This window comes from Syngnathus acus, chromosome 3, assembly GCF_901709675.1.
Source record: "Syngnathus acus chromosome 3, fSynAcu1.2, whole genome shotgun sequence".
Taxonomy (NCBI): domain Eukaryota; kingdom Metazoa; phylum Chordata; class Actinopteri; order Syngnathiformes; family Syngnathidae; genus Syngnathus; species Syngnathus acus.
Genome location: NC_051089.1, coordinates 2,141,379 through 2,155,846, shown reverse-complemented (window position 1 = coordinate 2,155,846; position 14,468 = coordinate 2,141,379). Strand labels below are relative to the sequence as shown.

Genomic DNA, 14,468 nt, shown 5'->3' with positions numbered 1-14,468 from the left:
CGTCAAACATGGACAGAACTGGTGACAGCAGACAGATTTGTTGATTAATACACGGTAGAATTATCTTATAATGAACCTTAAGGGCTATGCATGCATTGGAGAAGAGCGGGCTGGAAGTCCATCATTGTATATTATGTGGCAGTGGCATTCAGAATTTTCATGATGTTTTTCCAACATTGTACTGTGAATTCAGTACAGTATCTTTTGTAATTGTGTCTTTAGTCCCAAGGAGACCAATTGAGAGTTTATAATGTAAAACCTGCAATTTAACAGTTTGGTAAATGATTAAATTCGTTTCTGAAGCATTGATCACCCCGGGGCAATTACTTTCTCATTTGGTTAATTGACTATTTACTGAATGTAAAGACAGCATTGGTCTTTTAGTCAAAAGCATTCATTTCCTACAAGTCATTTGATTGCTCCACAAGTGTTTTGTTAAAGCCATTAATTCATTCAGTGCCATTGACGGTTATAGACGTCAAAGATATCAACTGGGTTGGAAGTAAACTATTTAATATGAGAGCATATTTTCCTCATTTATTTTATTAGAACAGCAAAATTAGATCAATTTTGCTGTCGCAACAACTAACATGGTCAACAAGTGCCTACGTAGGCTCAACAGCCCTTACAATTTCCTTCTTGCCTGTGTAACACTGCATTACTTGTTTCTGTCTCCCCCTGCCCTGCTTCCTCCACAATCCTGTTTTTCCATCTAATTGGCCATAAAAAACAAGATCCAATTACTAAACCAGCAGATGCCGACATCAAGTACGATGCGTAAATGCACGCCAATGATCAGATTGTTCTTCCTTCATACGATTTTGCATATTCAGATGCTCATTACACTTTTATAGGATGTGTAAATAAAGTCAGCGTCCATTCAGCTCCTCAGTCGCCTATAAAGCCGGTCGACGTGAGTGCATGCTGTGCTGGATGTGAACAGACGCACAGGAGCAAATCATCTGGCAAGGACACCGAACACATTTATTTTCCTTCATTGTATGATAAGCACAGTATATTGACCAACACGATTATCTCTCATTAACTGTGTCGCATTTTGAAATGACTTTGTTCATGACTGATAATAAAAGCTACCTTAACTCACGAACATTTACTTTCCCTCGAATGCTTTGTTTAAATCCGGTTTTCTATCCCCAAAAGCATTCATGGTGCTAGTTTGTTAATGCAGTGCCCTGATTGGCTGGTTGTCCAGAGACTCCGCCTCTTACCTGAAGGCACACCATAGTAAGGTTAAGCACTACGTATGGATGGTTAGCTAGATGGTTTCCTAATTTGGAATACAGTGATGTTTTCCTCAAGCAACTTCACAACAATATTTTTGCAAAGGAACACTGTGTTTTGTTCTTTTTAGTGATTTTTATGTTTGTTTACTGCATAACCCCATTAAGGATTTATCCAGGGACGAGTACATCTTCGGCATAATCTGCTTCAAGGCTATCCTGGCGCCATTGTTTGGCAGCTGTGGCTCAGTTGGTACATTGGGTTGTCAAGTCAGAAAAGGGTCAGATGTTTGAATTCCTGGCTTTGACTGACTGCTGTGGGCAAGAAGCTGGCAGCAGATGCCCATTGGTGAATTAATGGGAGCTTCTATAAAATTGCTTGGACCACAACAGTGATGTAATAAAGCGCTATATATTTTAAGTGCACCCCATTTCTCATTTAATTACACTGATATGAAAATTGTTTGTTTCAACCAATACTCCCTAAAAAGTCGACCAGAAGGGAAGACCAATTCAAAAATATTTGAATACCAAGAATTAAAAGTGGACGGCCAATTGACTTTCGTATCCATGCTGCATCTCTGACAAAAGCTCTTGCATCGTTCTGGCAGGAGCCGTAACACAAGCGCTTCTTCGCATTCTATCTGGTGGTATTTGCATTTGATTGGCAGGTGTGACATAGCCAGCGACACAGTGGGCAGACCCCCAAGTGCCAGTTCTGCTCGTGTGGCTGGTTTGAAGCAGTCTACATGGGTTGTCTGGCCAACACGGAGAACATGGTGAATTAGACAAGTTGACATGGTAAATCAGTAGACTTGGCTCTCAGTGCACTGCCGTGAGCCATGCATACTTTTCTGCGCCGGCTGTGCGTCAAGCAATGCGTCACACTTATGCTACTACACCCCCCCGTATTTGCAATACAGGTATTTATATTTCAATAGGAGAGGCATGATAGTAGTAAACTAGGAGAAAGAAAGCAGGATTGTTTTTTATTAAGCCAGTCACATTGGGCTCAAACCATGGAGACTATATAGATATCCATGCTTGGCTGTCTCTCAGTGGTCAGAGTCATTCACTCCCACCCTGACCCTCTTATAGCCAGCAGCGCTAAACACTGTAAAACCGATTCATTAAAATCTGCTGTTGGTGAGAGGACACACGCACACACAAAAACTCACGGATGAGCAAATGGACCACAGCCAATTATGTGATTCCCTGCCAGTTAGAAAGAGATTTAGGCAATAAGCATCTGAGGAGAACGCTCGCGCTCAGCATAGCTTATCTGCACATTATTGTAGTTTGCAAACTAGTGTTTACATTGTCTTCATACAGTACAGGATGCTCACGCACATAACTCGTATCGGCACAGTGTGAAAGAGTTGAAATGCAAAAGTCCGTCGCAATGAAAACGATATGATTTGTGGTTGCTTTTATGGCCATTGGTGGAAATTCAAAACGGTGGGGGGCACACGAACTGAACACTTTACTAAATTGCTCGTTATTATCATCAAAGGGATTAGCGGGATATCAATAGACTATTTAATTACATATAATCCTATTTGATTAGATCGTGATTGGGAGCATGGCTTACAATTGACTAGCTGCCGGGCAAGTGTACAGTACAACATTTTAAGTGGTATAGATGATGAATGGAAGACTGGAAGCAATCACAATATTCTGGAAACAAAATTAGTTATGTGTTGAGTCTATTTTTACTTGGTCTTGTGTATCAGGCTTCAGTATTTCCAAATCTTATAATATATGTAGCCTTTTTTCCCCTCCAATGGGCTTTGCACGTTTATTGTACTATATTTGAATGGAAATGAGAAACTAGGAAACTAGTGCTGCATATTTCAATCCTGTGTGAATTTTCCACACTAAAGGGTCTCGGCAAAAGTCAACATAAAGGGAATATTCCCCAAGGATAGGTTTTAAACAACAGAAAAAAAGAAACATGTCACATTTTGACTGGGTGTTTCTTGTTCTTTGTGAGAACTGCTTCCAAGCTTAGGCAAGATATCAATTTTAGTATGCCCTGAGAGAAACACAGAATTGATATTTTCAGTGGCACTTATGAGTATGTTTGGTTTTATTCTGCAGTTTTTCTTCATTTGTTTCCATAACATGGTTACTTACAAACTGCTCGCAGAGAATTAAAACAGGAGTGCACTGGATTCATTTTTGTTTTGTTTTTGTCTTTTTATTTTATGTACATATTGAATAATAATAAACTCCACATTCTGATAATATCAATATTAAAAGAATAATTTTAATAATTTACTCATAATTTTTTCTTTGCAGTCTTCAGTTACCCACAGCACCTGATAAACTGATTATTTCACTTTCTGTGCAATGACGTGATGTTAATGTTCCAAAATATTTTGAGTAGGATGGCCATTAAAATATGCTTATGCAGTGGTGCACATTTCGTGCCCCGGGGTTGGAATTTATGGAAAGAGGCCAGATCACATTAAGAAACGGACTTTATGGCACATAACAGAAGGCGGGCGAGCTAAAAACCCGGAGCTTTTAAAATTCATTGCGGCAGCAGCTGGGGGAACAAGTGAAAGGTTGATGGCAAACTCCTATCCAACATTCTAACTAACAGCTCCCTTTTAAGTCCTTCTGAGCTTCATTAATCCCTAAACGCCTCAAAAACCTGGATCTGGGATTTATTTCACCTTTTATTTTTCTTGATACCTTTAGGCCATCAGCAATGGATTTGAAGTGAAAAGAATCAATACTGCACTATAACGTAACCTCTGTTTTACATCCAACTTTACTTTTCCTGACCAACTCTTCTGGCTGTTCATTGCGTGTGGCTTTAAGAACGCATTAAGCTTCTCAAGCGGCGGACACTTTAACTTCCACAATCGATAGGATATGCATACAGACCGCATTACGACACATCATTACATCCAATAATGTAGTTGTTACCATAGTCACTTACTGTCATTAGCAACACCAGCGCCAAGCTCCCCAAAGCCTACTTGAGCCATTAAAAGTCATTTATTCCGACCACATTTGAAGTACAAGAGAGTCTTTGAAGCAAACATCTTGCAGTTTAAGTGATCGTTATGTTCTGGAGCGCCTCCCTTCTTCCTTTGTAACCTCAAATCCTTCAAATCCTACAGGTTTAACGTTGGCTGAGTGATTTTGCTATTAAGGGCAACTCGGAGACAGTCTATCTGCACCATTGGCCCCACTACACTTGACTTCATCTCATTTAGTGGCATTATAGCTGGCCTAGTGCAGATAACATCTTATGCCTTTATTAACTGTGGATTACCTGCCACGGCCCCACCGTGGGTTCGTTTCAATCTGCGCTAATATTAATTCGTATCGCTTTATGATTTATCGCAGGCTCTTCTTGGCACGTTATACATTTATGAGGACAAATGTCAATATATTGCATATGAAACTGGCCAATGAATCTTTGTTGCACGGAAATATTTCATTTGTTATTTTTGACATTTAAAGCATTGTGTAAAAATCCCCTCAATTATGTATTTTATTTCAACCTTTGACGTTTACTTTCTGTGTCTGGAGCAAAAACAACAAATTTCACAAGTTGCTCTTATTTACTGCATTGCCTTTTCAAACACTTTTAGCAATGATAGTAACTGCTCTTTTTCTACCTTTTGGAGGAGGAAAATTTAGTTAACCTGCACCGTAATTAAAATTCCTCTGTACACTCCTTGAATTTCCTGTAATATATTTTCTGACATTGGGGTGAAGGTTCCGTCTAATTGACTCTCTTATCTCAGTTAATAAATTAACATACTTATCAAATAATCCATGCAAATCTCAAACACTTTGGGAGTCCAACAGCATCACTTGGGTTTCTCTTTGGGATATTTTCACACATTGCAATTTTATCAGCTACCGTTTTTAGGCTTCTGCTGTGGTCAACACCTAATTTGACAATTTTCCTGTCAATGAAGCTTCATCATAATATAAGATTGAAGATGCTAACTTCAATTGGTAATCCGTGTTGGTAGAAATGGCTATTTAACCATACACGAAAAATGACTCCATCATCTGTATTGTAAATGGCTGAAGCCCATTAGCTTGCAAACCTGTACTGCTCATACTTTATAGCGGCTGTTCAGTCTCCCAGCTGGATTAACTGCCAACGTCTTACACTTTCACAAGTGTTTCTATCATGTACTAGTATTGGCACGGAATGAAGTCATTTGCCATTCACTTTACATTTGCATTTTGTCCCACCTGGCGGCTGCTGAATTCAGTCTTTCTCATTTTTTTTTCCAACACGCTAAGAATAGATTGCATCTGTAATAGGTGCAGATAGAGGTGAGTTTAGCAATTATATATCATTCATCCTCTATATTGGTCTTTTTATTGTAACTCTTCTTTAGTCTCGCACATCAAATTATATGGATTTAATATGACATCTAAACTATAATTCTATAATTGCAATTTGGATTAAAATTGGTATCGGCGTTGGAAAGCTTTTATGAGAAATCTCTATTTGAGCTTCATTTGGAGACAAACTGTGGCTTTCGAGTGAATACAGAACGCACGAGGAGACAGAGGGAGAATGACTGAGATGTACAAGAGGAACGTATTGTACGTGTGGTTGTAAAGCTTTGTGAAACAGGCACCGTTAGTTTCCGTAACGGAATAATTGAAGGTTAGGCCTTCCCCAATGTCTGCCTGCTGAGCCGCTAGTATATATTTTGATGCAAAATTGTGAAATGAAGCGCTGCATTTGCACTAGGAGAGTGCAGGGAAAGAGTCGTTTTTTTTTTTTTTTTTCTTTTTTAAAGCTCATTCAAACTGAGCCATTCATATGCATTTTTAAAACAAGTGCAATGTAGCCGTGACACGAAAGGCAAATTGCTGCACAGCTTTGTAATTTTATAGTTTGTGAATTTATTATACTACTTGTTGTCCATATAATTTACTCTGCTACATGTGTAGTTTAGGCTATGTTGGACATCTATCCATCTGTCCATTTTCAACATTTTCTGACTATTAAACAGCAAAGGAACAAGTTCCATTGCATTCGGGTTGATGTTTGTTTCTGAATGACAGGTTTACCCTGATGTCAAACTCAAGGCCCGGGGGCCAGATATGGCCCGCCACATCGTGTTATGTGGCCCACGAAGACAAATTTTGCATCGACTTTGTGTCATTACTAAAATTACAAATGTCTTCACTTTTAAAAAAGAGGCATTGCTAGCAATTTTTATTACCGTGGATTATTTTAAAATATTCGAACAATTGTTACTAGTCTCTGATTTCAAACTAGTTATTCATCGGTTTTTGTCGCGTATACTGTATGTATATAGAAGACGTTGACAGTCATAATGGCCCTCCGAGGGAAACTATGACTATGATGTGGTCCGTGACAAAAATGAGACAAAACTCTTGTCTTATAGGTCAAGAATGTTGGATAACAGACAGCACAAACTCAGCTGATTCCAGCCTAATGTCCGGGGGGACTTTATCCACAAAGGAGCACTTATCAGGCTCATTTGTATTAGCCCTGCTTCGGCCCGTAAGTCATCAGGCGGAAAAGGAGGAGAGAGCCATGCCAGCACAGGCAGGGTGATTATAGTCTTAATATATGAACCCATATTGGGCCATATCCAGAGACCAGTCAGATCAAGCCGTATTTGACTTAACTGTTCTCTAAGTGCCACTTATTAAAGTTTCTCTATGTGGAACATGCACGTTGCTGATTTTAAAGTCCTCAAGTACGGATCTGTTTCGCTTTTCCATTAAAAAAAAAAAAAGCTATTGGAAAAAAAAAAAAAGCTTTAACCCGATAACCTTAAATATTACCTCTAGCAAATAAGTCATTCATTTTAGCCCCTGAGTCTTATGAGGAGTCACAAGTTGCCTTACACTGCTCCATTCTTTGTACCACGCACAAAGACAGACATACATGCGGTTAAAAAAAAAATGTTGGGGGAAGGATCTAGTCTTGTGATGTCAGGGAAGAGTGCATACTGTGATATCTCCAATGTAATTAAACAGAACTAAAGGTCTGCTGTGACTGGGATGGTTTGGCAACACTCGGCTAATTGTAAAGCTAATTAAAGTGTGTTTTATCCTCCTAATGAAACTCATCTACTCGCCCACAAGTTCAGCAGAATGACTTTAAAGGCCCCATGGGGAGATTCAACACCATGATACTATTTCTTACCTTTCCATGTTCCCTGTAAGAAAAAAAACAAAACATCTACAAGGTTGAAAATGGGCTTACAAACCGAACTGTGTTCATTGCTTAGGGTACACTTTTCTACACACTCTGTATGTATTTGTGCTCAGATATCAGTGTTATTAATAGTCCCGTTATCATCTCTTGCTATTCCAAGATTTCAACAAACAGGCTGGAATAAGCACAGTGCATTTTTTTTTCCCTATTTAGTATTCCCTTTCAAGTGGCCCATATCACTTTGTTTACATTTGCTGAATGCCTGAAACATTTTCAGTCTTGTCAAATCCAAGAAAACAACAAAGAGCTGGGACAGAATGTAAGCAAAAAATGTGAACAAACAATGAATACAAAGATGTATTTTGATTAGCCTTGATCAAATATTTTTCCTCATAGGTAATATCAGCAATAGTCAACTCCTTACCACATTTTCTTCCCGTCAATAGTCAATGTGCCGCGAATCTATTCAGACCATATTTCAAAGTATGTTTAGGCTGTTGTGAGGAGAGCCTCTTCGGTGTATACCGTAGGTGTCAAACTCAAGGCCCCGGGGGCCAGATACGGCCCGCCATATCATTTTGCAAGACAGATTTTGCATCGACTTTGTGTCATTTCTAAAAGTACAAATTGTCTTGATATTGGTTGCAATTTTTATTACCATTCATTACAGTTTTCAAAACTAGTTATTCATCAGTTTGTTTTGTAGCGTATACTTTATATCGAAGACAATCATAATGGCCCTCCGAGGGAAACAATGAGTATGATGTGGCTCGTGACAAAAAAGAGTGTTCAACATTATGTATCGGCATATTTCAATATCAGGGTGACGGGGTGTATGAACATAAAAAATACATAATTCTTCATACAGGTATGTGTTAAATGTCCATTTGCAGTGCACATTATAGAGAAAGCTTTTGATGCTGGTCACAGGAGCCAGACAGACACACTGGCAGGCTGCCATTTAATACAATGCAGCATTAATAAACAAATCCTACCTCTTTTTCGCAAAGCAATAAAGCAGCTAGCAGATAATACATTGCTTACCAAATTTTGGGAGATAACTCTGCAGGTATTTGGAGTCTTTTGATGGAGGCCGAAAATTGTGCCAGTGAAGTTAAAGCAACAATATTGTCTTTGTTGATGATGATGAAGTTTAACACGGCTAACTGCTACAAATCCGTCGTTATTTCTTCAGCTCCGTGGTGATGCTGTTCATCTGGAAGTCGGCTAAAGACAGTGATTTATGCCTGAGGTTTCATACAGAGTAGCCTCATTACACGCGGCCATTTTGAGAATCAGCAGATAATTACAGTATACATCATAGACCTCACGGGGCCCACAAGATTCAGTCCATTCCACTGACTTGCCGTATAATCTAGGGCACATGGCCCAAGAAATGTAACAAAAACGGTGTGTGATGGTATTTACTCATAATTTAGCAGGAATTTCTTTTCGAAATCTCATTAAACGATGCTGAATTTACATGTTTAATTGCGCCGCCGTGACAAGTTGTCGTGAAACCGCTTCATGATTTATCTTGATTCTGCTCCTTTGAGAACGCTATAATAGGTTTGAATTAAATGACGACTTCTGTGTTTTAAAGTGTTTTGCATTCCTCTTGAGGTAATTTCATGTCATAGCCCAGTGGAATGTAACAGCTGTTGAATGTATTTAGCAAATTACTATCTGCACCTTTGACAAATGCTTTTTTAAAAAAAATATGGTCTCATGCTAATTCAACCCACCATTTTCTAACTTTAATTTTCTAATCTTTATTAAAGGGAACATTAACACGCGCCCGAACTGAACTGAACCCTGAATATCTGGACCTACGTCCCCGAGCTGAGCTCAACCCTGAATATTGGACCCCTTGCACGCCCTTAGTGAGTACAAATGGTCCCATTTGCCATTAATCACCTTACATTCATGCATCTCATTAAATTTTATAAATTAAATCCAATCATAAGGGAATTTTTCTTAAGTTGAACTGACTTGTTCCAAACTCAGCAAAGTGTTTGCTTCTCATTCTAATCATTCAAGCATGCCTAGTCCTGTTTACAAGCTCCCCATTTCCTCTTCCCATACCGTGTATATTTGTCATTCATTAGAAATTGCCTTACATTGTAGTTACAACATCATTAGGTTCATTGCCTAACGCGATGAAAACATATTGCCATTTTTACTTGAGTAATAAGCATTAGACTCATTAACGCCATACTTGGAAAACAGCATGATAGTCATTTGGGGGTTTGTGGAGATTGCTTGTGTTGTTATGCACACGCACGCACGCACACACACACTGAAAAATCTTGATGTCAGTTTCTCTTCCTCTTCCATTATCTAAACAGCACATAAACAAAGTGAAGTTTCCTTGCGAGCAAGGTGTCTTACCACATTCGCATTACATTATGAACTGTGTCATCAAGTTAATTTGTGCCTCAGCGAACGTCTTTGAAAAATTTTATTTTCTTGATGTACCTGAGCAATGATTGTGATTATGATCCCAGTACTATAGTAGAATATTCTATGAAGACAACACCCGCAAATAGCTTGTTTGTAAGGTCCGCAAGGATAATAGGGAAGTGCAGGCTGACAACAACATAATGATGTCTATAGGGTCCATATGAATTATTATTTTGTCTACTTCGGACACACACCCTCACCATGTGCCAACATAGTAACGACTGGCTAGATAGGACGAGCAGCTGGGACAAATCTTTTATGTAAAAAAAACGTAATGTTGCAAAATGTCCAAAAACTATTATTATTACAAAATGCGATACCAATCCACATTTAGGCACACAAATTCCTAAAAAGCATCACATCAATTGAAATGTGTCCAAACAAGGTGGTTATGTTTTTCTTGTCCAAACCTCAAATGTGTTGCTGCCTCTAGAAAGCATTATCTTGCAGCATACTTACTGTATATTGTCATTAGTCATCAACACATTAAACATTTAGCACCTGTGTTCTTGTGGGTTGAATATCAACACGTGGGGATGGCTCGCAAGGCAGCAGTACACATCTACTGTAAATATTGCCAATGGAAGTCCCCCCCCTCCTCAAATTCCCAATAGGCTGGCTACAAGCCCTCAGGTAGCATCTTTTGCTGCACTGATTAGACCGTTGTGGCTCCAGTCGGCACAAGAGGTCAAACGCCTGCACATATATACAATTCAGCAGCACAACATTCCCAGTATGCTATGATATTTTATCCCTCTGTGGTTGTGAAGCACATGATGCTTTTTTGATTGAAGACTTCTGGTCCTTCCCACATAACAAAACCTCCAAAGGCCGTTCTTGTTTTTTTTTTAATGCAACTTGGATGTCACAATTTTTCTACCACAGTAATGAGCACATATCACAGATAGCTAGAACTTATTAAATATAATTCTATTGTAAAATATTAAAATAAATCAATCATTTATAAAGAATAATAATCAATATTTATAAATAATAATAAAAAGAATATTTTATAATATTAAATTAAATATTAAATATTTTGTGGATTCCAATACAATTGCTCTTTTCATTCTTTAATATATCTAATTTTCATTAAAATAAGTTTAGTTCCCCCAAAGTAAACACTAACAGCATCCAGGGACTCGAATAGAAGCCTCTCTAAAGCCCTGTGTAGTCTTGACAAAAAAATTCCTTTGCATTTTTTAATTCAAAAACTTCAGCCTGTGCCCAACTCTAAATTATTCTTTTCAAAATAATATGCCTCCTTTCACTATGTGATCTGTCTTCTGTAAATCATACAAACATTTTTTTCTTTGTTATGATATAAGCAGCATATTGTATTTGCTGCCACAAATTTTGTTGTTTCCCATTGCCAACAGAGGCTTTTTTTCTTTTAACCGCAGGCGTGCAGCAATGATCCTTGAGCTACAGTAAACACGCACAGAAACCAATTTGCTCATTCCCTGTTACATTGGCACCAGATTGATATCATTACACTTCACTCAACTTCGCCATTTCTGTGACCGATTCTAAGATTGGAGCAAATCATTTCTCAAATATGTATTCCGATATGTAGCGTCAACTGTGGATGTGAGATTCTTGTGATTTAGGGCGATATAAATTAACTTGACATGACTTGACAAACCCCCCCAAATTCATCATAAATTACAATTCGGTGAATTTTGGTAAATCCAAGCATTTTTCTCTCGGCAGTGGACTCGCGGGCCCCAACTTGCTTTTTTTTAAAACAAAAAAACAGCCAAGCATTCATCATATACATTGGTACAGACTGAGGAATGTTCAATGACAAACAAAACAAAGACACCTGACCTTTACACAGTGAAATAAATGCATAGTTAACTAATGAACACTTACAATAACATCACACGGAGTAATAAAAAATCTGAGACAGCCTTCAACAATTCAAATGCAAAAGGCTGGAATAAGATGCAATGGGTTTGTATGACACACTACATTCTCGTCTTAATGTTTGACTTTCTCTGAAGGTCAGTTTGGCCATTAGCTAGATCAGCCCATTATTGCACGCCCTTTCTCTCCACTGCAATTCTTCTCACTTCTCCTCGCCATGACCTAAACACAGTGATTGTGGGTCTAAATTTATCTTCAAAGGTAAGATGCCAACTCTGTAACTAATTGCTGATCACATTAACTTCACCGGTCGGAGACATCTGTCAAAATAACATGTACCCGTTTGTCCTCTACCCCCTCGTGTGTCTTTCTTCTTTTTATCCTCAACTTGATCCTCCCATCCCGGTTTTATTAACAACAGGGCTGCTGGCTCGTGATAACTGGTCACTCCTCCAGGCGTTGAAAAGCAAGGACACTCTATTATCCTTGCTAGATGGATGGGGTGAAATATTGCCTGCAAGTGGCGGAGCTCACTGCAAGAACTCCTACAGCCCTAAAACCCTCTTTGTCTCTGACAAGGAGAAAAATTAGTGACAGTGCCAGGTTTCTGGATAGGGATGCACTTCTTTGAATATGAGGCGGGGAGAAAAGTGTGTCAGGAAATCCAGTAAATGCACATGATTGTTTGGTTTGAGCATTTGTGGGAAAAATAAACTGCTGCATTGCCTTTGATACCTACTGTTTTAAATCCCTAATTCCCTTCCCTCCCAACACTTCCAAAGTGGTACATATGTATGAAAAAAAGGAGACAAATCAAGTTTGTCTCTGGGGTGTATGCGTCTTAAGAAATAGCAGCCGTGTTGGTTTTATTATGCACCTCTTACGGCCCTTTGTCGTTTCTCTTTCACGGGAAACAATGCTAAATGTGCTAGGTTGGTTGATGTATATGTGAGAGCTCGCTATTGGAAATCAAAGTCTTAAGAGTCATTTTTTTTTTTTTTTTTAGATCAATGAAACCCTGAATGTCACATTTGACTGGACTATTCATACTTGAATAACCGCGGAGAATTGTTACAGCATCATGATCCATCAGGATGTTAAGGTCGAGAATTTCTTCATTGCACTGTGGCAAAAAACAGAGCCGCAGCTGTAAATGTGAACTAAACCCGACTGTGTTGTGAAATATATTATTTCAGTTTGAAGTAATCCACCAATTTGAAAGAAGTGATCTCTTGTATCAGACCACCTTAACCTTGAGCATCAAAATAAAAAGCAGGGTTAAATTCATTTTGTTTTCACTTTTCAATTACCGTATTTTCCGCACTATAAGGCGCACCTAAAAACCTCAAATTTTCTCAAAAGCCGACAGTGCGCCTTATAATCCAGTGCGCCTTATATATGGACAAAGTTTTAAAATGGGCCGTTCATTGAAGGTGCGCCTTATAATCCAGTGCGCCTTATAGTGCGGAAAATACGGTACTTCACTGGTTCTTTTATCTCAAACAAAGTATTTTAGGTTGCATTACCTGACATGTTTCGGCTTGTTAAAGAACCAGTGAAGTAAGCAGGGTTAAAGTTGGCGTGCCTTTCCTGGCCTGCCGTATTTTCTGGATGTGTCCTGTTTATACCCCGGGATCTTAGAAAATACGTGTTATTACGAGCCAGAAAAGTGATACAGTCCAGTAATTGGAGGCAAACATTTTGGTAAGCAGAAAGTTTGTAATTTGTCTCACACATACACTCCAAAGCATTTCTGATTCTTACTTCTAAAAATTGCAATCTGAATATAAAATAGGATGAGCAACACCCGGCGACACAAACGCAAACGTGACCAAGAGACCGAAGCGATTCTGTATTACGCTGATGTCAATCCTCACGTTGACACTTCTCAGTTGTTTGCTGCTCACATGGAAACTTGAATTATCGTTAAGGGGGCAAGGGCCTTTCACAAATAGATTTTCAAACACCGGAGGAAACATCAAAACACCTTCCGGGTTAATTCAATTAAATCCAACCTTTTACTGACAGGCTTATCTAACTTTATTAATTTGAATTTGATGACCACGTGAGCAATCCCTCTATTCTAAAATACTTGCCATGTGCACTCAAGAACGTTTATATAGAGAAGAGAGAGCCACTGTAATGTGACACAATGGCCTCACTTAGTGACTTGGCCTCACCAATCGTCAGTCTGGTGACTTGGAACTATTTCTGCTTCATCCTATCACTTATTTAAGCATTTAAAAGCAAACACATGAGTCCATTAAGCTTCTTAAGAGGTTCTAAATAGTTCTGGAATAAGGATAAAGCTACACTATTATTGTTAAATAATTCCTGATCAGAAAAGGATGAGAATAATTTGAATAAATCATTTTAATGATGTCCTCAAACTACGAATACATTTTGTCAGTAGCAGTGGAGAAGATCAAATTCAAGTTCACGTCTAGAGGTGCACATTTGAATAGGCAACATTCAAAGTCAATAATTTAACCAGTCATAATTAAAATATGATCTTGTCCGGAGCATTTAAACAAAAGATTTCCACCTTTGAGCTGGTTCTCAATAAATATTCCTCTCAGAAGAATGTATATTTAAAAACTCCATCTCACAAATGTTCAAGTCAGAAGTTTATTGGGACCGCAAGGACTAATAAAAGTCATCCATGAATCTCATTTGAATCACGGACCACTTTGTCTGGCATCTTCGTG

The 14,468-nt window shown here is 38.6% G+C and overlaps 1 protein-coding gene across 5 annotated transcripts in view; it reads left to right on the top strand.

Moving 5' to 3' along the window:
- The window catches only part of LOC119121061 (protocadherin-9), a 106,190-nt gene that overhangs the window by 27,754 nt on the left and 63,968 nt on the right, over window positions 1-14,468 (top strand). For 3 of the 5 annotated variants that reach the window (XM_037248439.1, XM_037248436.1, XM_037248441.1), the window contains exon 3: window positions 9,210-9,311. The exons of the other annotated variants lie outside the window; for them this stretch is intronic. In XM_037248439.1, coding sequence (XP_037104334.1) covers window positions 9,210-9,311 — 102 coding nt within the window. The remainder of the gene's footprint in view (window positions 1-9,209; window positions 9,312-14,468) is intronic. 5 annotated transcript variants of the gene reach the window in all.